This window comes from Taudactylus pleione, unplaced genomic scaffold, assembly GCF_031769625.1.
Source record: "Taudactylus pleione unplaced genomic scaffold, aTauple2 ptg000602l, whole genome shotgun sequence".
In the NCBI taxonomy this organism is placed as follows: Eukaryota; Metazoa; Chordata; class Amphibia; order Anura; family Myobatrachidae; genus Taudactylus; species Taudactylus pleione.
Genome location: NW_028285004.1, coordinates 3,776,129 through 3,802,833, shown reverse-complemented (window position 1 = coordinate 3,802,833; position 26,705 = coordinate 3,776,129). Strand labels below are relative to the sequence as shown.

Genomic DNA, 26,705 nt, shown 5'->3' with positions numbered 1-26,705 from the left:
AAAACCTTTATATTTTGGGCTGGCTCAAGATTTGATTAAAGGCCGATACACCCCAAGTACTGCAGTTTCTACATGATGGGTTTGAAAATGGTCTGGCAACTTCAACCATTAAGGTACAAATAGCAGCATTAAGTATTCTACTGGACAAAAGGTTATCAGAGGAGAATCTTGTAAAAATGTTCTGCCAGGCAATGAAAAAAATACGGATTCAAGTTAGGTTGGCCTTTAGCCCCATGGGACTTAAACCTAATACTGATTGCATTAGTGTTACCCCTGTTCGAACCATTACATCGAGACTCCAATAAAGCTATTAACCTGGAACGTTTTTCTAACCGCTATTACTTCGGCAAGAAAAATTAGTGAAAGTCGAGCGTTATGGGCAGATGAGCCCTTTTTAAATATCCTGCAAAATAAAGTTGTCCTTAGGAAAAATCCAAGTTTCCTGCCACTAGTATCAACATTTTATTTAAACAAAGTTAGGTTTGTTGCAGTCAATTTCTGTCTATTTAGACAGTTTAAGAATTTTGGAAAGCAAAGCATTTGTTTGTGCTGCACACAGGTGCAAGGAAAAGGCGGAGCGCCAACGAAACAGATGACCGCAGTATGGTTCAAACAATTGATTGTGAGGAAAGCAGGCATAAAACTCCAGAGAATCTGAAGGCACACTCGACCAGGGCAGTGGCGACTTCATGGGTTAAGAAGGCTCAAGTATATTTGAAAGACATCTGTGCAGCAGCTACCTACCTGGTCATCTGTTCATATTTTCTCAAGGCATTATGCTTGTTTCAGACGCCCACTTTGGAAGTCATGTTCTCACAGGGGCAGTGGCTTGAATAAATAGTCATTAACTTTTTCTGTTGACTATTTATTCCCCTCCCTTATATTATGCTTTGGTATATCCCAGAGTAATGGCTGCCACGAAGAAGAGAAATGCAAATTATAACTTGCCGATAATTTTGTTTCTCTGAGATACTTCGTGGCAGCCTACAATATAACCTTCCTAATGTGTTATTTCCCAAGAAGGTGAGGAGACACTCAAGACTAGGCAGCTATATACCCTAAAGTGGGCGGTCCCTAAGAGGGGAAAAAATGCCTTTCTAGTACTAGGGGAATGGTATGTAATAGCAGCCATGAAGTATCTCGAAGAATCTATTATCGGCAATTTTTATAATTTGCTGATTTTTTATTTTTTTTCCTCTGCATACTTTCAGTACCTATGTGCCCCCTGTGTTCACACGGAGGGGGCGTGGCAGGCACTGGGTACGCAAATAATGTTCTATATATCAAAATGGCCCTTGGCAGAAAAAAGGCCCCCACCCCTGCTTTAATGCATGGAATGATGCACCATGGTCTGTTGTTTGCCTCTTAATTCCTTCAGGTGCATACACACAATGATTTTTTGAACGATTATCGATAACTATCGTTTAATCGTTGAAAAAATCGTTCACTTTCTGAATTAAAACGATGAACTATTATCGTTCATGCGCGTTCACGTTTGTAGTTCAGCCAGACTGACCAACTCAACGATTTTAGGTAAGGGAATGCAAAAATTGTTTACTAAAATCGTTCATTTACTAAATGTAATGAACGATTTTTTTGAACTATTTTCATTAATTTTTCCCTTGAAAAATGAACGAAAATCGTTTAATAATCGTTCATTTACTAAATGTTTGTGTATGCAACTGTAGGAATCAAAAAACATCACTAGGTTAGCACTGCATTTACTGTAAACCGAACATGCTGCTGGTTGGTCATTCTCAGTCATGCATGTGTAGCTTAACCTCCTAACTGGCTAATATTTTCTTTAAAAAAATGTCACAAATTTGTCTTTTTTTTTTTTTTTTTTCTATTAACTAATGTAAATAGTTATTTAAACCTGATGCAGTATAATTTTTTAATTTTTTTTACATATGCAGATTTGGTAATAAGATTATACTTGATGTTATAAAGCTATTTACACAAATGATTTAAACAAAACAAATCAGTATAAATCTACTGTTTGCAGTGTTGCAAGAAGATAAGATTGCAGCAGGCCCAACACTGCTGCAGCTCGCTCCCTGGGAGAGTGTGCTGGGTGTTGGCGGAGCATGGCAGCAGCTAGCTGAGAACCTCACACTGTGGATCCTGTCAGGATTGCCAATCAGTCTGGATGAAGAGCAGTGCAGGCAGCCGAGGGTGCCCTGAGCTGTGTGAAGCCAGGCTTCAGGAAGACTGTCTACCTGTAGTCACAGCTGAGTGATCCTGTGAGGCTCACTCTTTACTGTGCCCGGGGAGCGAAGTTTGGGGTTTCAAAGGGAGCCGACTCCTGAACCCGGTGGCTGCCTCCATGCAGCCACTGGTGGGCCTTCTGACACTGTTGCATCACAGAGGTTGGATGCAACTACAAAATGCAAGAGGTTAAAGGTTTAAATAGATTTTCATGTCAAGCAGCGCAGTTGCCAAATGGCTGGTTTGGCCCAGAAAATTATATTTTTAATGGGAACATGTTTGTTTGGTTGTTTGGCAAAAAAACCCCATCAGATCAGCATAACTGTGAGAAGCTCCTTTGTAATACAGCAGCTCCATACTTTCTCCAGCCGATGTTTATTTGCCCACAGGTTCATCTACTTTGATTACATGTGAATAACCGTTTTCGTAGATAGAACATGACTATAACATATGTGCTTATGTTGACTTAATACGTGATACTTCTATAATGTTTAGATTTGTGCCTGTGTTTCTAAGTGTACTTTGTTTAATAGAGTGTGAGCAAATTTAATATATCGTATTGTCTATCTTAATTCCGCAAACTATTGATGAACTTTTTTTTTTCATAGCTTGAAATAATGCTTGAAGAAAATATCTCACTCCCAAACAACGGGAAATTGTATACAAAGGTAATCAACTGGGTTCAACGCAGCATATGGGAACATGGAGAGAGTTTGGAATCCCTGATGGATGAGGTTAGTCTTACAATGAAGCGCTTGTGGTCATGTAGGATGCTAGCAGAACCTTTTAAAACTAATTCCAATTGTCCTTTTATGATAATCAGAGCCCAAAATAAAGAGACTCTGTTTTCAGTTGAAAACTGGTAGGTTTAAAGGTGAGATTAATTCTTATTTTCCCAAATTATTTAATTGTCTTTTTTTTCCAGTTTGTGTATAAGTGCTAAGGGTTTTGTTTTTGTCCTAAATCACTGTAGTCTTTCAGTGTTTTCTAATATTTTCTTACAGGTTTACTTGAAATGACCCCATTATGATGAAACCTTCTAACAGATTTTCCTCCCCGTTGATTATCTTTCCATAGGTTATTTAACAAAAGTAGGATACCCAAGACTGAAGAACAATGAAGATACCTCAAGGTTAATTGAATCGTAATGAAGCGCCAGTCTGCCATAGCCCTTCTAAGAAAATCCGCTGTGGGCAGAGAACCATGATGATGATTTAATAGTGTTTACTCCTTTTACAGGATCGGAGTGCATTGTACATCTAAACCTTCTCATTGAAAATGCCTGAATTCAATTTTTATTTATGGGGAAAAACAATCGCCAACTTTTTTTTTTTTTTTTAGGGAAATCTGTTAACCTTGATTTAGGGCTATATATAATCTTCACTAAATCTCAATTTAGAAAGGACATTACACAAGTATTTCGCATGCAGTTTAACCTACTGGATTTCTTAAAACATTAAATGAGCATGTGCTTTAATCATGTAACTTTAAATGATTAAGCTTGTAATTATCGTTTTAGGCCCAATTTGCTTAAAATCCTAGTATAAAAGCAGTTAATTTTTAGAACTTTTTAGTCTAATCTGATTTTTCAAGATTATAAAACATTTGGATTTGTGTAATGGCTGAAATTTTATTTTATTTCAATTTATTACTGTGAAGACCAGCATTACAGCTGCTGCATATTAGATTCTTTCTATAGACTTTATTGAAGCACAAACTACTATAGGTGACATAGAGCTTGCGAGATGTCCTCTATAAAGAATATCTATTTAAACAAGGATGGGGAACCTCGGGCCCAGGGGCCTAAGGTCCGCGGAATCATTTGATCTGGCCCTCTGAGCTTTTTTCTGCTAGCCTCATCTGGCTAGCAGGGTGCCTAGAATGACACCCTGCAGCCAGAATCTATGCAGCAGTGCCGCCTGGAGTATTCGGATGGTCACACCGCTGCCCTTATAGCTCCCCAGAGCATTGCTGTAATCACCAGTGATTGTGGCCCTGCCCCCATGTGATGTCACATGGAGAGGGCGTGGCCTGCACCAGGCCCTCTAATAATGCTATATATATATCCAAAGGTTTCCCACCCCTGATTTAAACATATATCAAATGATTGGGCTAAAATTAAATTGCGCAGTTTGGGTAAAGCGGACATTTTGGATATGCTAAACGGCATACGTTAATGACGACCATAATGTCATCCACTAGAGTTGTGCTCTGCTTTAATGGAGTAGTGGAAACTTCTTTAATCCTAAGCACTTCCTAGTAGTATTTTTTTTTTTACATTTATTTGATCTTTTATAATCTGCCTCATGCATTTGTGCTAGAGGATACCATCTTAGAACTGCATTAAATATTTGTGTAAAGTCCCTTCCGCAGGTGTTACTGCAGGGAATGTTATTTACTTGCAAGTACAAATTCCATATTCTATTAGGTTACTATATGTGGACTCTGCATTCAGATGTTTGGGCATAAACTTATCTTTGAAAGCTGTTGTAAAGCTACTAGTTTAGTACAATCTGTGAAAAAAAAAAAAAAATACTTCAAAGTCCTTTGTACAGTATGTATTTACACTTGCTGAACCTATGTACATTTTTCATCTGTGCTCTGTGACGCCTGAATTTTCATTTCTACCCCATTTTTATTTTTTTTTATATTTTGGTGGGGTGAAGGTTTTGCTGTTGGAATTATTTCTTAAGAAAAATGTTCTGGTACAAAAATATGCCTGCAAATCCAGGCTTCACTAATCTGTACATTCCTGGCATTTGTTTGGTGTTTACCTTGCATTCATATGTGCACTACTCGTTATTGTTTGTTATCTTGCACTAGAATATCCTTGTTTATCAGTGTTTCCTCTACGCCAATTTGTTAAATTTTGGATAATGAAGACTTAGAACTGAAGGCTCCTCGGTAGTCTATAGAAGAAGATATCCTACTTTTTTTTTTTTTTTTGTCAATGGAAACTAAATACAAAGTGAAGATGACCTGAAGTGGAATATCTACAGTAAAAAAATATTTCCCATGGGAATAGTATCCATACGGCTATATTTTTATTGTTTTACAGGTACAAACATTGTACTACTCAGCTGATCACAAATTGCTTGATGGGCATGCTCTTGGTGACCATAATGACATATTTGCTGGTGATGAGGATGGTATTCAATTGATTCAGGTACCAGAAAAGTGGTGTGGCTTTTTTTTCTTTCTTTTTACTACACCCTGTAACCAACTTAGTGATACGGTGTTTTTTTTTGTCTTCACATGCAGATGTATGCATACACACTTCGTGTGACCTATTAAGCATAGACTTTCAAAACTAGAATATTGATAGAATTATAACTCCACAAGTATATTTTAGAATTCCAGCTAAAAAAAGAGTGGGACATTTTCCCATATTAACTTGTTGAAAAGGCTGAAATAATTGCATAAAAGTGCAAATGTAAAGGAAAAAAAAAAACTTTACAGGGCAAAACTTTTTTTTTTTGCTTCTCACTCCAAAAAATGGAGTTGTCTATGGATTAATTTTTATCCAGCTGCTTCCCAGTCATCTTTTCCTTATATATATTTAACTTTGCAGAAGAAATCTCCTCGTGAAAGTGACAATAGGCACTTAAGCAGCAGCTCTTCTGGGACCCTTTCACCGTCAGGTTTTTCAGCACAAAGCCCTAAACATGAATGGAAAATAGTTGCTTCAGAAAAGAAATCTAGTGAGTATCGCATTCACAATTTATCTTGATAGGTCGAAATCAACTAATCTATATTGATACAAGTCTTAGGGGTCTATTTACTAAGCAGTGTTAGGAGACCGAGTGAAAAGTGATAAGGTGCCAGCCAATCAGCTCCCAACTGTCATTTTTCAAACACAGCCTGTGAGATGACAGGTGGGAGCTGATTGGCTGGCACCTAATCACTTTCTTATCACTTTTCACTCTGTCTCCTAACACTGCTTAGTAAATAGACCCCTAATCTATATATTTTTTTATTTTATTTTTTGCAAGTCCTACCATTAAAAGCAAACTCTATGTAATAGTGTGGTCCAAAATGTCAACATTCAGAATGTTGACTTGGATATCATGGTGACATGTTGACATACAGTACTTAAGCACTGACTCTAAACCTAAGCCTTTCTGCAGCCTAACCCTGACTTTGAGTGCACACCCTAACAGGCTAATGAGGGGAGAAAATGTGAGTTATGTATACTGCATTATATAGCAAATCCATATGTCACAATGTAGAAACGGATAAACTCTGCACCTAAGACTACTGGAATAAATTGATATAATAAACTTCCAATACCTGTCACCAAAGGGGAATGGCAGTCCCTAAAATGGAGCAAAAATACACTGGCAGTATTGGGCAGCACAGAAGATGTAACATTAACTGGTTCATCGAAGTATAGAAAGGTCGGTCAATAAAAAATTAATCTATTTTGGCTACCTGCTCAGGCTTAAAAACTTGAGCAGGTAAGTGTTGTAAATTAAATTAGGGTGATACTCTCTTACCTGAAAAATTATATCTACTGGTCATCTCTTAATGTTGACTGCATTCAGAGCCTCCCCTGTGTCCTCACCTTCAGTCCATTCTCTATGCTCCTTCTCCTCAAAATCATTCGCCTCTTCTGCAGCAGTATTGCACATTCAATCTTTATGGTGTCTCTATCATCCTCATCCTTCTCTATAAAATCCCATGTCAACATATTCCCTTTGTCACTATTGCTCTCCTGTACGCCTTATCAATTTCCCTGTTCATCTTTATTAACCCCCTCATCCATTTCCTAAACTCAATAACTAATTCTGCCTTAGTAACTCTTCCTCCCCCTCCATTTACCACTGTGCTGTGCCGGTATGCCTACCCAGAGCCGGTTCATCAGTGGCATGTAATTGAGAGGGCAGTCTCAACTGCATTCTACTGTCTCAGCTGACACTGAGGGGACCTGGAACTTTAGTAAGCGAGTCACAAAAATTAATATCTTATGTACTCTTCTTACGTGAAGAACATAAAAGGAAAAGGAACAATGGGTTTCACACCGAGAGATTTTCTATACCTAACAAAGGCGATGCTCTGTACCCTGCATCACCTCGATTTTGGATATTTCATGTGTCAGGATAGTTTTCTGTTCTGGCCTCTTCTGAGATGTTGAAGGTCAGTATGTTCTGACATTCGGCAGTCACTGCTAGTACCTCTGCCATTGTTTGCTGAATCATTATATGGTATGAGTATTGGCCTGGGCCTCCAACATCCTTGCAATGTGCTGTGGTTGGTGTACAGATGTGTCCGCATACACCCATCATCAAATCGCACCAAAAAAAAAAAAACCTTAAGTGCAATTTAACCACGTGAAAACACTACCTACTACACTAAAAGTGAACGAAGACACAAAATTGAGGAAAAAGTAAAATTGAGGACAGAATTTACAATGTAAGTTAGAAAAAACAAGACTGGTCCATTACGAGTGACCTGCTCCATGTATTATTTTGCTGAATTTGTGACTTTGTACAAATTTCTTTTCATATAGTGTACTCAGGATTAGTATTTTTGTAGCAAACTAAGGTGCAAAATTGGAAATATGCAGTCAGTGTAAAAAGGCAAAAGATAGGTCAGAGGAGGGACCTGCGTAATGCTTTGAGTCATCTGTGACTTTATACTAATAACTTTGCAACATGAAACGAAGTACACTATGTGAACAAAAGATGCAAAATTGAGGAAAGTGCACAGCACAGGGAAAAGGATGGGTGTATTAGGGCATGTCTGTATCTCAAGCTTAGCTTTAAATTTGAATGCTCAGAATTGGAGCAACATTCTTCTCAGGCATTGTGCTTTATTTGCTGTTATACAGTGCATCCGGAAAGTATTCACAGCGCTTCACTTTTTCCACATGTTATGTTACGGCTTTGTTCCAAAATGGAATAAATTAATTTTTGTCCTCAAAATTCTACACACAATACCCCATAATGACAACGTGTAAAAAAAAAAAAAAAAATGTAGATTTTTGCAAATTTAATTAAAAAAAAAAATCACATGTACATATGTATTCACAGCCTTTGCTCAATACTTTGTTGATGCACCCTTGGCAGCAATTACAGCCTCAAGTCTTCTTGAATATGATGCCACAAGCTTGGCACACCTATCTTTGGGTAGTTTTGCCCATTCCTCTTTGCAGCACCTCTTAAGCTCCATCAGGTTGTATGGGTAGCATCTGTGCACAGCCTTTCTCAGATCTCTCCAGAGATGTTCAGTCGGATTCAAGTCTGGGGTCTGGCTGGGCCACTCAAGGACATTCACAGAGTTGTCCTAAAGCCACTCTTTTTTGATATCTTGGCTGTGTACTTAAGGGGGGTATCCACTAGACGATAAAGTTGAACGATTGAACGATAATGATAAAATCGTTCGATAATCGTTTGAACATCGTTTGAACATCGTTTGCAAATCGTGCAGTAATTGTTTCTAACGATGTACGATGCGCGCTCCCGCTGGTCGTTTGATCGTCTCCTCCATCGACTGAACATGCAGGTCAATTTCACTTGCTTACAAATCGTTTACACATCGTTTACACATCGTTCACACTGAACGATCAAACGATGAACCACTATCTGCCCACTATAGCTGAAAGCTCTCAATCACAGATTAAAACAACATAGCTTATTGTTAGATCTTTTGCAAATCGTTTGCAAATCGTTTGCAAATCTTTTGCAAATCTTTTGCAAATTGTTCAGAGTGGAAGATCATATTTCAAGGGAAACTTCAAGGGAAAATCGTTAAGAGGTTGGACAGGGATAAAATCGTCTAGTGGATGCCCCCCATAAGGATCGTTGTCCTGCTGAAAGATAAACAGTCTCCCCAGTCTGAGGTCAAGGGCACTCTGGAGCAGGTTTTCATCCAGAATGTCTCTGTACATTGCTGCATTCATCTTTCCCTCTATCCTGACTAGTCTCCCAGTTCCTACCGTTGAAAAACATCCCCACAGCATGATGCTACCACTACCATGCTTCACTGTAGGGATGGTATTGGCCTGGTGATGAGCGGTGCGTGGTTTCCTCCAAACATAACACTTTGCATTCACACCAAATAGAGTTCAATCTTCGTCTCCTCAGACCAAATAATTTTGTTTCTCATGGTCTGAGAGTCCTTCGAGTGCATTTTGGCAAACTCCAGGCGGGCTGCCATGTGCTTTTTACTAAGGAGTGGCTTCCGTCTGGCCACTCTACCATACAGGCCTGATTGGTGGATTGCTGCAGAGATGGTTGTCCTTCTGGAAGGTTCTCATCTCTCCACAGAGGAATGCTGTAGCTGTGACAGTGTGACCATCGGGTTCTTGGTCACCTCCCTGACAAGGGCCCTTCTCCCCCAATCGCTCCGTTTAGACGGCCGGCCAACTCTAGGAAGAGTCTTGGTGGTTCCGAACTTCTTCCATTTACGGATGATGGAGGTCACTGTGCTCATTGGGCCCTTCAAAGCAGCAAATATTTTTCTGTACCCTTTCCCAGATTTGTGCCTCTAGACAATCCTGTCTTTGGAGGTCTACAGACGGGAAGCCGATGGACGTAATCCCGACCGTCTGCTTCCCGACTGTATAATCATGGTAAGGGTTAAATGATAGGCGTTGAAATCCCGACTCCTGTCATTTTCCCTACGCCGGAAGCCCGACACCCGGCTTATCGATTTGAAGGTAAGCTGGGTGCGGACAGCCACGGGGGGGGAGTGTTAGGTTTAGGGTTCCCGGGGGGGACTTAGGTTTGGGATAGGATAGGGGAGGGTTAGGTTTAGGCACCCCCAAGGGGGGAGGGTTAGGGGGTAAAATAGGTTAGTCAATACTTACCTTTGGACGATCTGTATTTTCACTGCTGCCGGGATACCGCTGTCAGGATTTGAACCGCCGGCCATGCAGACAATTCCTTGGACTTCATGCTTGGTTTGTGCTCTGACATGCACTGTCAAGTGTGGGACCTTACATAGACAGATGTATGCCTTTCAAAATCATGTCCAACTGAATTTACCACATGTGGACTCCAATTAAGCTGTAGGAACATCTCAAGGATGATCAGTGGAAACAGGATGCATCTGAGCTCAATTTTGAGCTTCATGGCAAAGGCTGTGAATACTTATTTAAATGTGATTTCTTAAGGTGCATACACACGTAACGATTTTGTAACAAACGATAATCTGTCAGATTATCTGTCAGGTTTTCCCTTGAAAAGTGAACGATTTTTTGAAGCGTAATAAACTATTTTTAAACGATGAACGAAAAATGTTCCTTCCGTTAATGAAAATCGTTATGTTGAAATGAACTACAAACTGGAGCGCTCTTGAACGATTTTCGTTCATAGTTATAACTCAGAAACAACGATTTTTTGAACGATAACGACATCGTTCTAGTTTAAATCGTTCAAAAAATCGTTACGTGTACATGCACCTTTAGTTTGAGATTTTTGCAAATTTAATTTAAAAAAAAAAAAAAAAAAAAAAAACTTTTTACACATTGTCATTATGGGGTATTGTGTGTAGAACTTTGAAGACAATGAATTTGTTCCATTTTGGAATAAGGCTGTAACATAACTGGAAAAAGTGAAGCGCTATGAGTACTTTCCAGATGCACTGTAAGTGCATCAAGTGGGAATCAATTATGAATTTAGGGAATATATAGCACTTTAGCAACATTATACACTATAGACAAGTGATTGGACACCCCCGCCCAAGCGAAATGCGTACCATTGCACACAAGTTCCAAATGGCCACTAATGTGGTGATTTCGACAATAACACGTTGTAGGGAGACCCATGCTCTTGCAGTTCTATGGAAACCACAAATATTTTTTATCAGGACTTAATGCCACCTGTCATGTTTTCAGGGTGACGCTGGACTGGTATACAGAAAATTCTGTAACCTGGATGGACTGGCCAGCTCATAGTCCAGATCTTAATCCCATTGAGAACCTCCAGGACGAATTGGAGCGAAGGGTGTGTTCTAGGCCAACTCAACTTTCAGTGTCACAGTTGGCCACTATTCTTAAGGCGGAATGGCAGTACGCCTGCTGTTGTCCAGGAACTTGTACTCAGTTTGCCCAGAATGGTGTTTGCAGTAATCACTGCACAGTACAAAGTACTGACATCAATAAAATCTTTGCTGCTTGTGTCCAGTCACTTTTGTCTACATAGTGTATCCCTTTCACCTTTTTATATGGGTGCACTTATATTAAATATGATGTTGAATAGCACCGGAAAAGTGCCCGGAGCTGTTCAATTGTCTACACCGCACCCTGCACTTTAAGTCGGGAGATGCAGGTTATGGCACCTAATGCCAGGTGTTTAGTCGCGATAAACTGCATTCTGTGTCTTAAGTGCCATGTGCGATGCTGTTAGCTCATGCGGTAAGCCCGCTACTAGGCACTAGTTTAGTCGGATTTCTGCTCAAGAGGATGCAAGCAGAAATCCTCTAGTCGCAGGTTTACAGCGTGCCCAATTTAAATAGCTCCAGGCACTTGTTTCCAGCACTCTTCAGCATTGCATTTAATTGAAATGCCCACTAATAGTTCGCATTTGTCTTTTTTTATTTTATTTTAAAGTGCATATTAACGATGTTCTGGCTTTTACACACGTGTGTGTGTGTATGTGTGTATATATATTTTTTTATATTATACAAAAATGAATGAAGGCGGCACTCAGACTTCAGTATCAGGTGAATCAAGCACCCACTGCGGAGTAGCTTTAATGTGTCATCATAACAGCGTCAACGTTTCGGGGATTGTATCCCCTTTCTCCAGACTATATAATTCTACTGTTTCAGCATTGGAATTTTCAGTACTTCTGTAGAAAGATCCTTTATTTTATTCTCATTTAAAAAATGTTTTTATAGTGTTATACTGCATCACTTTACAGGTATTTTTCACTTTTATATGTATATATTTATAAGTAAATATTTAAGGTAGCTGGATTGGAGTGGCCCGGTAAGAGAGAGGGAGTTGCTGGAGTGGCACTTGAGGGGCTGCGGTTGTGACAGATGAGGGGCTGCTGGAGTGACACATCGAGAGGCGGCTGTTGTGACACGAGAGGCTTTTTCAGTGTATTTTATGTGGATCTGTTTTTTTATTTTTTTGTACTATTCTGGCTCTTTCTTTCCCTTTAACAGTTACCGCCACAGTGATTGTGTGCATGCCTTTTGTATGCTCCTGCAAACGGCATACCAGGGGCGTGTCCTAGATGGTCACACCCTTTTCGCACGTGCACCTTCGGCGTGTGCATGATCTCGGTTCTTTGACATACCTACAGATATTTTTTGGCTCTTTGCCTCTGATTGGTTGGCCACCCCTGTATTAGGGCGACACCTTTACTCAATGGTAAATATTGGCAGTATTTGTAGAATCTGGTTTGAAATTCCTAGTATAGTGTCAACGTTTTTCCTTTATGTACTATACTTTGTAAACCAAAGTTAATGATAAATTGGTTAGATACAGACTTCTATAGATGAAGTCTCTTGCATCAGTTGATTACTACAGGCTTATTTTGCAAACACAAAACATGAAATTTGTATGCTTGGTTTCCAAGTCATGTCAGGCAGGATTACATTTTGTCTTCCAAGCTATTTTTCTCCCACTCATTTCTGAGCAGATGATCTGCATTGGAAGAAGTTTTTAAATGTTATGATATACTGTGGTAGAGTGACTTAACACTTGCTTCTGGAATTAATTCATGTCTTTATGCTGGCATGCTGCAGGGAAGGGGCTGCAGTCAAAAAAGTTAAACAGAACCTGGGCTAATGCAGTGACTCACTCAGAAAAAAAAACGTTTTTTTTTTTTTTTTCCGTCTGGACAAAACAGTTTTGTCTGAAATAGCCCTTAAGCTGGGTACACACTAGACTATATCAGTGTTCTCTGCGGGCGCATCGCCCAGCAGAAATAGCCCACTGCCCGGCACTTACCCCCCTCCCCCCCCCCCCCCCCCCCCCATTTCCCAGTCACCCTCCGCCTCCTGGTGTGGAACGCTGGCCTCTGAAGCTCAAGAAGCCTCCGGTCGCTTCAGAGGCCAGCGTTCCCAGTGATGCACTGTGCGGGTGACGTCACCCGCGACGTGAAGAGCTTACTCTGCGCGCCTGCTAGATCCAGTCACAACGAGGCAGCGGGAGTGGGAGCGCCGCTGCCGATTATTTTCAGGTAAGTTCTGGGCTGGGGCCAGTCTGGGGGCACTGCATAAGGGGCCAGTCTGGGGGCACTGTTTTTAAATAATTTTATAGCAGGGTTTACAACATTTATTTATTGCGAAGGTCCCACCCGGCTACTTTTTGATACCACCCGGCTGGAAAAATTTTCTGGGGAGAACACTGGATATATTGGATTACTTGTCATTTTGAAGCAAATCTGTACTGCAAATTTTCCAGTGTGTACCGACTGTCGCGTGCTCCTGTGTCGCTCGTAATATCATATGACCTGCTATGCATGGCAGATCAGGAGGCCGACACCAAACTTCTGGATGCTGCGGGGGAACGATATATTGGGCGGTCTTACACCAGATCGTGCAGTGTACGGACAGCCTGATCGTGCTTTTTACATCTATCGCTGGGTACACACCGTATAGTATGTACACCGCTTTAGATTTACATCAGACCACCTGTCTAATACTCAATAGAGCTACATTAGATTAGTGATGGGGATTATCTAGAATAAATTGTTTTGTAAATGTGAAAAATTGTCTGTTAACAAATAAGCAGACTGATCAAACCAAAGCTACATTTGAGACCATCATCTTGAAGGTGTCCTATCTCAATACAGTAACATTTGTGATTCATTGGGAAGAAACTGGATAGCTTTAGCATTTTATTTTCATTTTGGTTTTTGAAAAGTAATTGGTTATGAAATAACTAATTTTTCCAAGTAGAGTCAACATTAAATCTCCATTATCACCTAGGGGGCTGCTCAATGCAGCCTTTATCTTCATTTTACAGCCGCTGCTAAAAAAAATAAAATAATGGGAGGTGTTCGTGTTCTTTTCTTTTTTTTTTTTGATTGCTCCCCTGCCCCGCTGGCATTTCTAGTATGATTTGTTTAGTTGATTTTGTGTCCATGTAGGGAACACCATAACCTTTTATCAACAATTTTTTTTATTTTTTTTTTGTCTTTTAGGGGTCAAAACTATTCAATGCAAAGGGTGCGAGTTGCCTTTGCACAGCATTAAAACACCGGCAACGGACCGTCACCTTGCACCCTATGCAGCCCGCTCTGAGCCCAAATTCGTTTAATTTTGCTATGGGGCTGCGAGCATTTTAAAGCAAATCTGGGCGGCTGTTGCCGTGATGACTCGCACCCGTGAGAACATTGCAAGGGATAGGATTGACCCCATAGTCTCTACATATCCAGCAGCTCTACAGTGAATATTTAATCATTCAGATCAGTGCCTGCTACAGAGGAGCTTACAATTAGTTTTCATATTACATGGAAAAAAGGCACCCACACATTATTCATATAATATATACTCTGACAACAGACAATATTAAAATCTGGTAGTAATGTATACCCGGCAAAGGTCAGCGCAAACGCTAAGAGCATACATGGGACACTAGTCTGAATTGAACACACACGAGCCCACCATTGTTAATAAGCCATGTTAACCACTATGTAAATTGCTGTTTAATAAGAAAAATATTATAATATTTTTTCTGAACTCTTCCTACCTCAATTTTTTTTTTTTAAGCCCGTCCATATCTTCCCTTAGATTAGGGGTGGGCAATAAGCGGCCTCCCAGATGTTTTAAAACTACACATCCCAGCATGCCCTGCCACTGTTTTTGCTATTTGGCCATGCTAAAAATGTTGCAATGCATGCTGGGATTTGTACAGCCATGGCCAACAGTTTTGAGAATGATGCAAGTATTGGTTTTCACATAGTTTGCTGCTTCAGTGTTTTTTGACCTTTTTGTCAAATGTTACTATGGTATACTAAAGTAATATTACAAGCATTTCATAAGTGTCAAAGGCTTTTATTGACAATTTCACAAAGTTTATGCAAAGGGTCAATATTTGCAGTGTTGACCCTTCTTTTTCAAGACCTCTGCAATTCGCCCTGGCATGCTGTCAATCAACTTCTGGGCCACATACTGACTGATGGCCGCCCCCATTCTTGCCTAATCAATGGAGTTTGTCAGAATTTGTGGGTTTTTGTTTGTCCACCAGCCTCTTGATGATTGACCACAAGTCCTCAATGGGATTAAGGTCTGGGGAGTTTCCTGGCCATGGTCCCAAAATTTCGATGTTTTGTTCCCCGAGCCACTTTGTTTTCACTTTTGCCTTATGGCAAGGTGCTTCGTCATGCTGGAAAATGCATGGTTAGTCACCGAACTCTTCCTGGATGGTTGGGAGAAGTTGCTCTTGGAGGATGTTTTGGTACCATTCTTTATTCATGGCTGTGTTCTTAGGCAAAATTGTGAGTGAGCCCACTCCCTTGGCTGAGAAGCAACCCCACACATGAATGGTCTCAGTATGCTTTACTGTTGGCATGACAGGACTGATGGTAGCGCTCGCCTTACCTTCTCCAAACAAGCGTTTTTTCCAGATGCCCCAAACAATCTGAAAGGGGATTGATCAGAGAAAATAACTTTACCCCAGTCCTCAGCAGTCCAATCCCTGTACCTTTTGCAGAATATCAGTCTGATTAAGAAGTGGCTTCTTGCTGCCCTTCTTGACACCAGGCCATCCTCTAAAAGTCTGAAGATGCACTCACACCTGCCTGCTGCCATTCCTGAACAAGCTCTGCACTGGTGGTGTCCCGATCCCGCAGCTGAATCAACTTTAGGAGACTGTCCTGGCGCTTGCTGGACGTTCTGGGGCACCCAGAACCCTTCTGTACAACTATTGAACCTCTCTCCTTGAAGTTCTTGAGAATCTGATAAATGATTGCACCTAAATCAATCTTACTAGCCGCAATATCCTTGACTGTGAAGCCCTTTTTGTGCAAAGCAATGGTGACTGCATGTGTTTCCTTGTAGGTAACCATGGTTAACAGGAAGAACTATGATTTCAAGCTCCACCCTCCTATTAAAGCTTCCAGTCTGCTGTTCTAACTCAGCATGACAGAGTGATCTCCAGCCTTGTCCTCGTCAACACTCACCTGTGTTAATGAGAGAATCACTGACATGTCAGCTGGTCCTTTTGTGGCAGGGCTGAAATGCAGTGGAAATTGTTGTTTTTGGGATTAAGTTAATTGTCATGGCAAAGAGGGACTTTGCAATTAATTGCAATTCATCTGATCACTTCATGACATTCTGTAGTATATGCAAATTGCCATCATAAAAACAACCGGCAGACTTTTTGAAAATCAATGCTTGTGTCATTCTCAAAACTTTTGGCCATGGCTGTAGTTCAACAGCTTAAGGGCCACTTATTGCCCACCCCTGCTTAGATATATAGAGCACTGTAATTCCTGTGCTTCATTACTTACCTATAAGATTCAGAGACTTGTTCATTGTTACTGTATCAAGGCTGTATAAAACTAAATTTCTTACACACTTATTAAATATTTTGCCTACAAAATATTATTGCATATCTTAAATAACCTAATCACACACCGTACATATAACCTTTTAATATAGCTGGAAAATCTATGGGGTTCATTACTTCCTATTACTGATCTCTTCCTGTGTCTCCCATATGACTCCTATCTTCATGTATATGCATGCAATTTCCATTCTCTAAGCTTGCTCTGGTATATCACTGTCCCTATAATGTAAGGAAAGAGTACTTTTTCCAGGGGTTGCACCATCCAAGTATTCAGTGAATTGCTGCGTTTGGGCTTATAGAGCTGTGCTGCGCTGCCATGGGTATGTCAGCTGAAGCAAGCTAACCCAATGGAGATCCCCACCCCCCATATCCAGAGAGGTGGTATGCATAGCAGTATGGACTCCCATAACAATTTGTATTACAGAATTTATATTTTATATAACATTGAGTCATGATTCAAAAACCCTAACTATCAAAATAAACTGCATGCTCTATATAAATAACTGGTAAATACTGATTGAATTTAACATTATGGTAAAAAATACATAAGTGATGCTAATGTGTTTGGGGTGTTTTTTTTGTTTGTTTTTTTCCCCTTTGCAGAAAAAACCTACTTGTGTCTCGCTGTCCTCAACAGCACACTCTGTGTTATCTTCCTGCATGGACGTAACACGCCACTGAACTCGCCATTAAGTACTCCTCGTTTACTGAAAAGTTTAAGCCTTGAGATAAAACCTGCTGACTCAAATGACAAAGTAATGTCTCCTATGCATTATGCACGTTCTGGACTGGGAACAGCTGAACTAAATGGCAAGCTCATAGCAGCAGGTAAGTGGCTGGCGACTGGTTGTCTTGCGTCCAAAAGTTTGGACGTTAATTGTGTGCGTACAAATAATTTAATTTTTTTTGTCTATAGGTGGCTACAATAGAGAAGAGTGTCTGCGCACGGTGGAATGTTATGATCCAGAGAATGACACCTGGATGTTTTTATCTCCTATGAAAACTCCTAGAGCTCGTTTCCAAATGTCTGTTTTGATGGTATGTACCAATAAACTAACAGATCTACTAAATCATAGGTTCTCAAACTCTGTCCTCAGGACCCCAAACAGTGCATATTTTTCAGGTCTCCTCACAGAATAACTAGTGAAAAAATTAGCTCCACCTGTGGGTTTTTTAAAATGTTTCAGTGAGTAATGAATACACCTGTGCACCAGCCAGGAGATCTAGAATGTTGTGAACTGTGTTGGGGTCCTGAGGACAGAGTTTGAGAACCACTGTGCTAAATAACCACAATGCAAAACACGTTTAGTTTCTTCTGTATTCCATCTTACACTTTTTTTTTTTTTCAAACCTTTTTCGCATTGCAGTTTCCCCCTCTCCCCCCTTTTATATAATTTTGGGTGTCATCTTGCTCTTTACCATTACATGTGCTTCTGCTCCCGTACTCTTTAGTCTTACTAGACCCAAATCCTATCCCCTGACATACAGAAAATACTAAAGTTTCCTGCAGTCTCTGGTGATACCACTATTCTGAAGAGGATAGCATTCTCTCAGCTCGTATTTTTTTCCTCAGGGCGAGTTGTATGTTGTTGGTGGATCAAATGGTCATTCTGATGACCTTAGCTGTGGGGAAAAATATAACCCTAATGCAAACACATGGACTCCTGTTCCTGAGTTGAGAACAAACCGTTGCAATGCAGGTATGAGGACCCATGCTTTATCCACATGTAATATTATGTTTCTCTCTGGCGCGAGAGCTGCAGGTTCCTGAAAAACAATTGAGTTTTTTTGTAAAAAAAAAAAAACTTAAACCTCTCTCCACTTAGGTGTTTGCGCCCTGAACGGAAAGTTGTATATTATTGGAGGCTCTGATCCCTATGGGCAGAAAGGTCTGAAGAACTGTGATGTGTTTGAACCTTTAACAAGGACATGGGCAAGCTGTGCTCCACTAAATATTCGTAAGTGTCTCTGTGACACCTTTAGCCTTGCATTTGTTTGGATTAATCTTATGCTTTGATACATTTTATTTCAAATAATGCAGGAAGGCACCAGTCTGCGGTTTGTGAGCTTGACAATCGTATGTACATAATCGGAGGGGCAGAATCATGGAATTGTCTAAATTCAGTAGAGTGTTACAATCCTGAAAATGACACATGGACTCTTGTGGCACCTATGAATGTCGCTCGTCGTGGTGCTGGGGTTGCTGTTCATGACGGTAAAACTTTTCATTTTGATCGTTACAAAAGTTGACCTCTGAGTATTGGGGCTTGATAGTTTGACATTTGGAATAAGTTGGCTACACTGGTTAAAGTGGGTGGCTACAAATATGAAACAGTGTGAATTGTTTATCCTAGCCATGAAAGTACAATGCACATCAGCAAGCTTTAAGCACTACATAGGTTACAATGGACAGGATAACGAATACGTGAGAATATGATGCATCTCTAATAAATAGAGATACACAGTGGAGAAATTACAGTATTGATGGATGCCTGTAAGGCTTGTTGGGCATATTTATATGGCTAAAGAGGTAGGGGATTTTAATGTTTTGTGAGGGCAATAGTGAAGAATAGAGGTGGGTGTGTGACGGATATATATTATAATATTTTGCCACAGTGTTTGTATTTTGTACCATGTAAAACCAGCAAGCTCCTCTATTAAAACTTTTTGTTGACTGCATCTCAAAAGCACGAGAAACTCCACAGCAGTGAAATGCCACAACTTTCATCCATAGGTTATATTGTAAAACATTGCACCCAGAGTATCAAATGGAGCGACACTGATTACTCTCCGACTCACAGTATAGCGATGGGAGAGTGACAGTCACTTTCCCAAGGGGCATATAGCGATGGGAGTGTAGATGACTGTCATTTTGCCAAAGTGCTCCTAAGCTATACTCCCTCTTTATAAGCATACATAACTCCTACCTAAAAACGTGGGTTTTTTTTTTTTTTTTTTCCCAATGACCTGCATAACTAGTGTGGTATAATAGATCGACAATAAATAGGTCAACACCCGATGGTCGACAGGGTTAAAATTTCAACATTCAAATGTTTTTATTTGTTTTTATTATGATTTAACCTTAATCCTAACTTTCCCCCTAGTGCCTAAACCTCTCCGTCCCCTCTGGCAGCCTAACCCTAACTGTGTCAACCATTTGTGTCGACATTGAACCTGTCAACCTTTTGTACCTATCGACCTTTTGACCATGTCAACCTATTGCCTTTCCACCATCTGCTGTTGACCTATTCATTATCGATCTTCCATCCAGATACCTGCATAACTGGATCACTGTTTATTATAATTTTATTTATACATTGCCAATAAAGGGCATTATAAATCACTCAGTCTCCACTGACTGTGCCCTAGCTAAAATAGAACACATGGCCACCTTTTTTTTTTTTTTTGAGGCAGCCACTGTTTTTTTTTTTTTTTTTTTTTTCTCCATGTTCCTTTTATCTAATACTGATTGCTTTTCCAACAGAAGTGTAGTGTTATAACAGAAAATACACTACATATGTAGAACAGAACTTAGACCTTTATTACAATAGATATATCATAATAGCTCTAGAAAATGTGAGATTCACAATGACTAAGAGGGGTATTCAAGATGAAAGGTTAAATTCCCTGGCGAAGTTAACGTTTCATATCGGAGTTTTTTTCTGCGTAAAGGTATGGTGCGCGGTCCCGCTTATCCCCGTATTCAAAATAAAATTAACTAAAACTGGAAACTCCGAAGTTAGATTTGCGTAAAGTTACGTATTTTTCCTTAAAATAATTGTAAGACCCCCCTAAAGTTGTAAAGACATGGGGGAACACTATGGGTACCCCCGTTTTAGCCTTTAATTGAAAGTCGGGGATTTAAATAGCCGCAGCAGGTGTTTTTTTTTCCGACATTGAAGAAGTGATGCAGAAGAGCACTTAGGTTATTTTTTTTGTGTTTTTAAGTGGTCCCATCAAATTTGGGGTACATGAAAATGGGTACTAGCATATTTTGGTGTCCCTAAAGTAATTTTTTTTAAATTCTGCATTTGTGCACCTGCCGCTATAATTCTATTCTAGAAAACATCTGCTGCATACTTGCAGAATAGCCCTGAACCTATTTCCCTATTGTTTAACAATTTTTTCCCTGTTCTTTTTTTTTTTTTTTTTTTTTTTTTTGCACCCCAATTTTTAAATACATTTTTTGGGGTGTCCCTATTTTTTTTACACTTTTTTTGACCGTTCTTTTTTAAATGTCAATCTCAGGGGTGCAGGCTATTTTTTTTAAGCCTGCACCCCTAAACCCCAATTCTGCACTTTTTTTTTGACACCTATTCAATGGTGAAAACTTATTAGCGTTTTTTATCAAAGACTTTTCAAAACTGCGTTAAGTCTTTGAAATTGAATACGGTGTAAAACTAAAACAAGTGATATTAACGCAAAAAACGATGTTATCGCACCCATATTGAATACCCCTATAAATGTTCTGTTGCAATTTACATTTTGTAGTATGTCTTTGATGCATGTAACGATTAACATAATAGAAACAAAATGTAAGTCTTAAATTAGCTAATTTGCTAAATGGATTTACATAGCATAAGTAACATTTTACAAAAACACTGGTAACTTTCTGCCACGGTTTATAAATTTGCGTGTCCATTAGGTCTGCTTCACACTGTGCCCTTTATCAGACCTCTGTTCACTCCACTTTGACCACATCACTGCTTTTGGAGGATTCTATTCTTTCCATCATTACACCCCACAGGGGTTTGCAGATGACCTTTATTCCTCTTCTCACATGATGACATTGACCAATCACACATTAAGCTTGATCCAATTAGGTGCGTATTACCCCTGACGTGAGTACGCGCGGCTGCATGCAGCACTTACAATATTGCTGGACTTGAAGGCAGCAAGGGGGGGCAAATTGTGTTGCACTTGCTGGCGTTTCTATGCTGTTGCAATGTTCATTCTCTCGCCTACATGCCTAAATGGATCAAGCTCATTGTGTTCACTAATAGAAATACAGAAGCTTTTAGCTCTCTGATGATCAAACTCCATTGATACATAGTTTGTTTAGAGGCTGATTTTTTTTAGCAGGATAGCTTAAGTGCATTGCATCCTTACGATTGGGTGGTTATAAACAAAAAAATTTAATTATGTGGAATTTCCTAGTTGGCATTATTAACTTAAGAGCTTTCTGATTTATAGGGTTGAATGACCTGTGAAAACGAAAACATTCATTCTTATATACTGTGCTGTATGTGTTTACAGGTCAACAAGCAGCTGTGATATGAACCTATATACTATATTCTGTGTGTGTGTGTATATGTGTGTATATATATATATATGTGTGTGTATATATATATATATATATATATATATAATAATAATATAGGGATGTGTGTGTGTGTGTGTATATATATATATATATATATATATATATATATATATATATATATATATATATATATATATATATATATATATATATATATATATATATATATATATAAAAAATTTATACATTTTAGTAAAGTATGAATTCTTTGCCTTCAACAGGAAAACTTTTTGTAGGAGGTGGTTTTGATGGCTCTCGTGCACTGAGTTGTGTGGAATCATATGACCCTACCAAAAACGAGTGGAAAATGGTGGGAAGCATGACGTCTCCTAGAAGCAATGCTGGTGTAGTAGCTGCAGGAAATAAAATATTTGCTGCTGGTGGATTTGATGGAAATGAATTTTTGAATACTATTGAAGTGTATAACACCAATTTAAATGAATGGAGCCCATATACCAAAATGTGCAGATCATAGGCAATGTACAGATACATCCCCTTCATATAAAAGATGATTTTTGTGGTTTTTGCACAGCAGCAGTGTTGCAGAGGTTCTATTTGTGCTGTAAATACTTTTCTTTGGCCCAGGAGTAGTAGTACATTAAAGTTGTGTCTTTATGTGGTAACATCAATGAGAAATTGAGGACTTGTTTATTTTCCACACTCCTGCAATTAGTTTGTGTATATATTTCATGTTTATTCTTGGACTGGAATAATGAATTCCAGTAACTGATGTTAAAGTCTAAACATCTGATGTTTTTATATGTCCAAAAATGATTTGTCTTTTTGCTTTTTTTCCCCTCAGTACAAACTACTTAAAAGCCTTATTAAAGTTTAGACAAGACCGATGTTTTTGTTTAAAGTGCAGGAATGCCAAACGGTAAATATTTTCAGATTGCCTTTTTATTACTTTTTTGTAAATTTACTATGAGAAGCGTAATTAGCCTTGACACAGCTTTTTTTTTTTTTTTTTTACACCATCAAAACATTTTCTTTTGAACTGCTCAATCAATACATTAGATACTGTGTATTTAATAAAATGTAAGTAATACATTCTGTAACATTTGTAATTCTCTCCCCTCCATTAAGAATCTTTCTCCACTATTTCAAAAAGTAAAAAGTATTCACCTATTTATTCTTCAGGAACTTTTGTAAGGTTAATTGTCTACCCAGGAAATGTCTTGAATTGTGTAAAATCAAATATTTAAACTGGTTTATATGCCAATTTTCATTTTGTGTATGAAGCCAAAACTTTTATGTTCTGTAACATCAATAACTTTTCTATCGCTGCTAATGTAAACTATTCTTAAATAAATTTGACAGTTGGCAACTGTACATTTTTTTTCATTGTCTGATTTTGTATATTTTAGTATCTAAGTTTATGGATAATGCATTTGTTTTATTGGATTAGGGATGCAAAATTTAGGAAATATCTTTAATTATGTTATTGTAGCTTACAGTATGTTTAGAGTATCTGGTGGAGTCAGGACAAAAAAAAAATAGGGTAAACATAAGCAATCTTATACTTTGTTTGGATCTGTCACTCCCATAATGTCCTCTGATTATAGTTAGGTGTGTGTTATCAAATCTGCATTTTAATAATTTGCAATTAGGGTCATTCCATGTGCGTTCACCCATGCCATGACACCCACTATCTCAGATTTCCCACTATCTTTTCTAAAGGATTCCATGGATAAAAAGATTGAAGCGTGTCTCAAAATGATCTTAACTGGAGCTGTTACCCGTCCAGCTATGGCTGGACCCTGGATAGCCACGGCCGTTGAATGGATGGGAGCATTGGAAAATTCTCTACCAAATGCTACCAGAGATCAGATGTATATCTCCCATATACGGGAAGCGGCTTCCTATCTGGGAGGAACTCCTGTAGATGCTGAAAATTTAGCTTCTAAAGTATCAGCAGCTTCAATAGAACATGCAGGCCCCTTTGGTTTAGATCCTTGAAAGCTGACACAGGATCAAAGAAGGTGCTGGAAGTTTTACCCTTTTATGGAAAAGTACCTTTTGGAGCACAGTTGGATAAAATGATGGCTACTCTGGCAGCTTCAAAGCCAGCAGGTGTGCCATCTACGGTGACTACAAAGTCTAGAGAGGTTTATTTTTCGGTCCTTCCGTTCTGAGGGACGAGCAAGGGAACAGCCTTCCTCTAAGACTTCTAGTTTTCGCAAAATATCAAGGTGACAAACTAAGAGGTCTGGCACGGCAAGACGTCCTGCTTCTAAGGCGGACCACAAACTCTCTGCCTGATGAGGCAGGCCTCCTGGGGGATCCCAGGGAGGGAGGTCGACCAGTTTACTAACTGTTGGCGTCAAACAGATGTCTGGGTCCGAGAAGTGGTCTCTCAGGGGTATGCCCTCACTTTCAGGAGGCATCCTCCCCAGAAGTGTTTTTCACAGGTTCTCCAGCAGATGCGGTAAAGGCTTTGGCCCTTTAGAAGGCCATTCACTTCCTGCTGCAGGCGGGGATAATAGTCCTGGTTCCTGTGTCGCAACAGGGAAGGGGCTATTATTCCAATTTTTGCTCTATACGAAATCTAAAAACACTCAATAGGTTTATCCATGTACCCAAGTTTTGTATGGAAACTCTGATCAACTATTTTGGCAATGGAGCAGGGGGATTACATGTTTTTCCCTGGACATTCAGGATGCATATCTGCATTATCCTATTATACCATACCACCAGTAGTTTTACAGTTTACTGTCCTTCGGCAACATTACCAATTTTAGGCTCTACCCTTTAGCCTATCCACGGCTCCCACGAGTATCTACCGATATAATGGCTTTCATGACTGCCTCTCATGCGTCAGGGAGTCTGAATTTTGCCATATCTGGATGACCTTCTGATAATGGCACAGACTCCGGTTGTTTTACAAAGCCATCTTCAACTGACCATAGCCTGTTTACAAAAGCCCGGCTGGATCATCAATTGGAAGAAATAATCACTTTCTCCAACACAGCATATGCTATATCTGGGAGCTCTTCTGGATTCTCCGACACAGATGGTGTTTCTGCCAGAGGACAAGATTGTGGCCCTATCGTTGCAAGTACGTAAGCTGCTTCGCAAGCGATGGGTATCCATTCTGTTAGCTTTGCTGGTCCTGGGCTCAATGGTATCCACCTTCAACATGGTGGGGTATGCTCAGTTCCATTCCAGGTCTCTGCAAACATTGATTCTCTCAAAGTGGAACAGACAGTATCATCAAATAAAGTCCCAGAGGATCCTTCTTACTCTAGAGATTCGTCACTCCCTCCTGTGGTGGTTGAGAATGCATCTGAACAAAGGGCGCCCATTCTGGATTCCAAATTGGGTGCTTCTCACCGCAGATACCAGTCTTCGCAGATGGGGAGCAGTGACATTTCACACCTTTCAGGGAAGGTGGACAAATCGGGAAAATCATCTCCCAATAAACATTCTGGAACTGCGAGCAGTATACAAAGCACTTGTCATGGCACTGGACCTGCTCCAGGGCAAGCCGGTCCTGATCCAGTCCGATAATACGACAACAGTGGCCTACCTCAATCATCAGGGAGGCACAGGAAATTACGCAGCCATAAAAGAAGTGACACTGGTTTTGATTTGGGCAGAAAGTCATCTTCCGGCTATCTCTATTTTCATACCGGGAGTACTCACTTGGGAAGCAGACTTCCTAAGTCGCCAGGACATACACGCCGGAGAGTGGTCTCTCCATCCGGGAGCGTTTGAGCTCCTGGTAAACAAATGGGGTTTACCAGAAATAGATGATATGGCATCACTTCACAACCACAAGGTCCCCGGGTATGGATCCAGGTCCAGAGACCCATCAGCAACCTTTGTGGATGCACTTACAGTAAGATGGGACTTCGAGTATCTCTTTACTCCGATTTTCCTCCTCCCAAGAGTTCCCAGGAACTTCAAGCAGGAAGGCGGAACAGTAATATTGGTGGCTCCGGCTTGGCTGAGACATCACTGGTTCATCGACATAAAGAATCTATCCATAGACAGTCTGTATCCTCTTCCTTTATGGCAGGATCTGTTGACGCAGGGTCCCTGCCAGCATCCAGACATACCTCGTCAGGCTTTGACGGCGTGGCTTTTGAATCTTCCATCTTAAGAGAGGTTTTTCCAGTTCTGTAATTCAGACAATGCTTAGGGCACGAAAGCCTGCATCTATTACAGGGTTTGGCATTATTTTGGTTAGTGGTTTGCCCACAGAATATGATCCTAAGGTGTTCAGGATTTCCGGGATACTTCAGGCTGGGTTAGACCTTGGTCTCCGCTTGGCTACATTGAGAGTACAGGTTTCTGCACTCTGTCTGGTTCCAAAGAAAGATTGCTTCTTTGCCAGATATTAGAATTTTTTTTTTTCAGTGAGTCATGCGAGTTCAGCCTCCTTTTGTCCCACCTGTTGCACCGTGGGATCTGTCTTTTGGTTTTTAAGGGGCTACAGATCTCCCCATTTGAACCTCCTGGACTTGAAATGGCTGACAACAGACACTTTTTCTCCTCGATATCTCTTCTGCACGCAGAGTCTCTGATTTGGCAGCGCTTTCTTGTTGCCCTCCGTTTTTCACCAGGATGAAGCTGTTCGTACAAGGGATGGTTAACTTCCTAAGGTAGTGTCCCGTTTTCATGTGTATGAAGAAATTGTTCCAGCTTTTCAGGCTCCAGATCTTTCTGTAGGTGAAGCCTACCTGGATGTAGTTCGTG

The 26,705-nt window shown here is 40.0% G+C and overlaps 1 protein-coding gene across 2 annotated transcripts in view; it reads left to right on the top strand.

Annotated features, from left to right (window-relative positions):
• The window catches only part of IVNS1ABP (influenza virus NS1A binding protein), a 98,890-nt gene extending 75,554 nt beyond the window's left edge, over positions 1-23,336 (top strand). For both annotated transcript variants that reach the window (XM_088453908.1, XM_088453909.1), the window contains exons 7-15: positions 2,817-2,942; positions 5,267-5,374; positions 5,780-5,909; positions 17,285-17,509; positions 17,598-17,719; positions 18,255-18,381; positions 18,508-18,639; positions 18,723-18,896; positions 22,226-23,336. In XM_088453908.1, the coding sequence (XP_088310034.1) occupies positions 2,817-2,942; positions 5,267-5,374; positions 5,780-5,909; positions 17,285-17,509; positions 17,598-17,719; positions 18,255-18,381; positions 18,508-18,639; positions 18,723-18,896; positions 22,226-22,479 (1,398 nt within the window). In that variant the 3' untranslated portion in view covers positions 22,480-23,336. The remainder of the gene's footprint in view (positions 1-2,816; positions 2,943-5,266; positions 5,375-5,779; positions 5,910-17,284; positions 17,510-17,597; positions 17,720-18,254; positions 18,382-18,507; positions 18,640-18,722; positions 18,897-22,225) is intronic.
• The last annotated feature ends 3,369 nt before the right edge of the window (positions 23,337-26,705 follow it).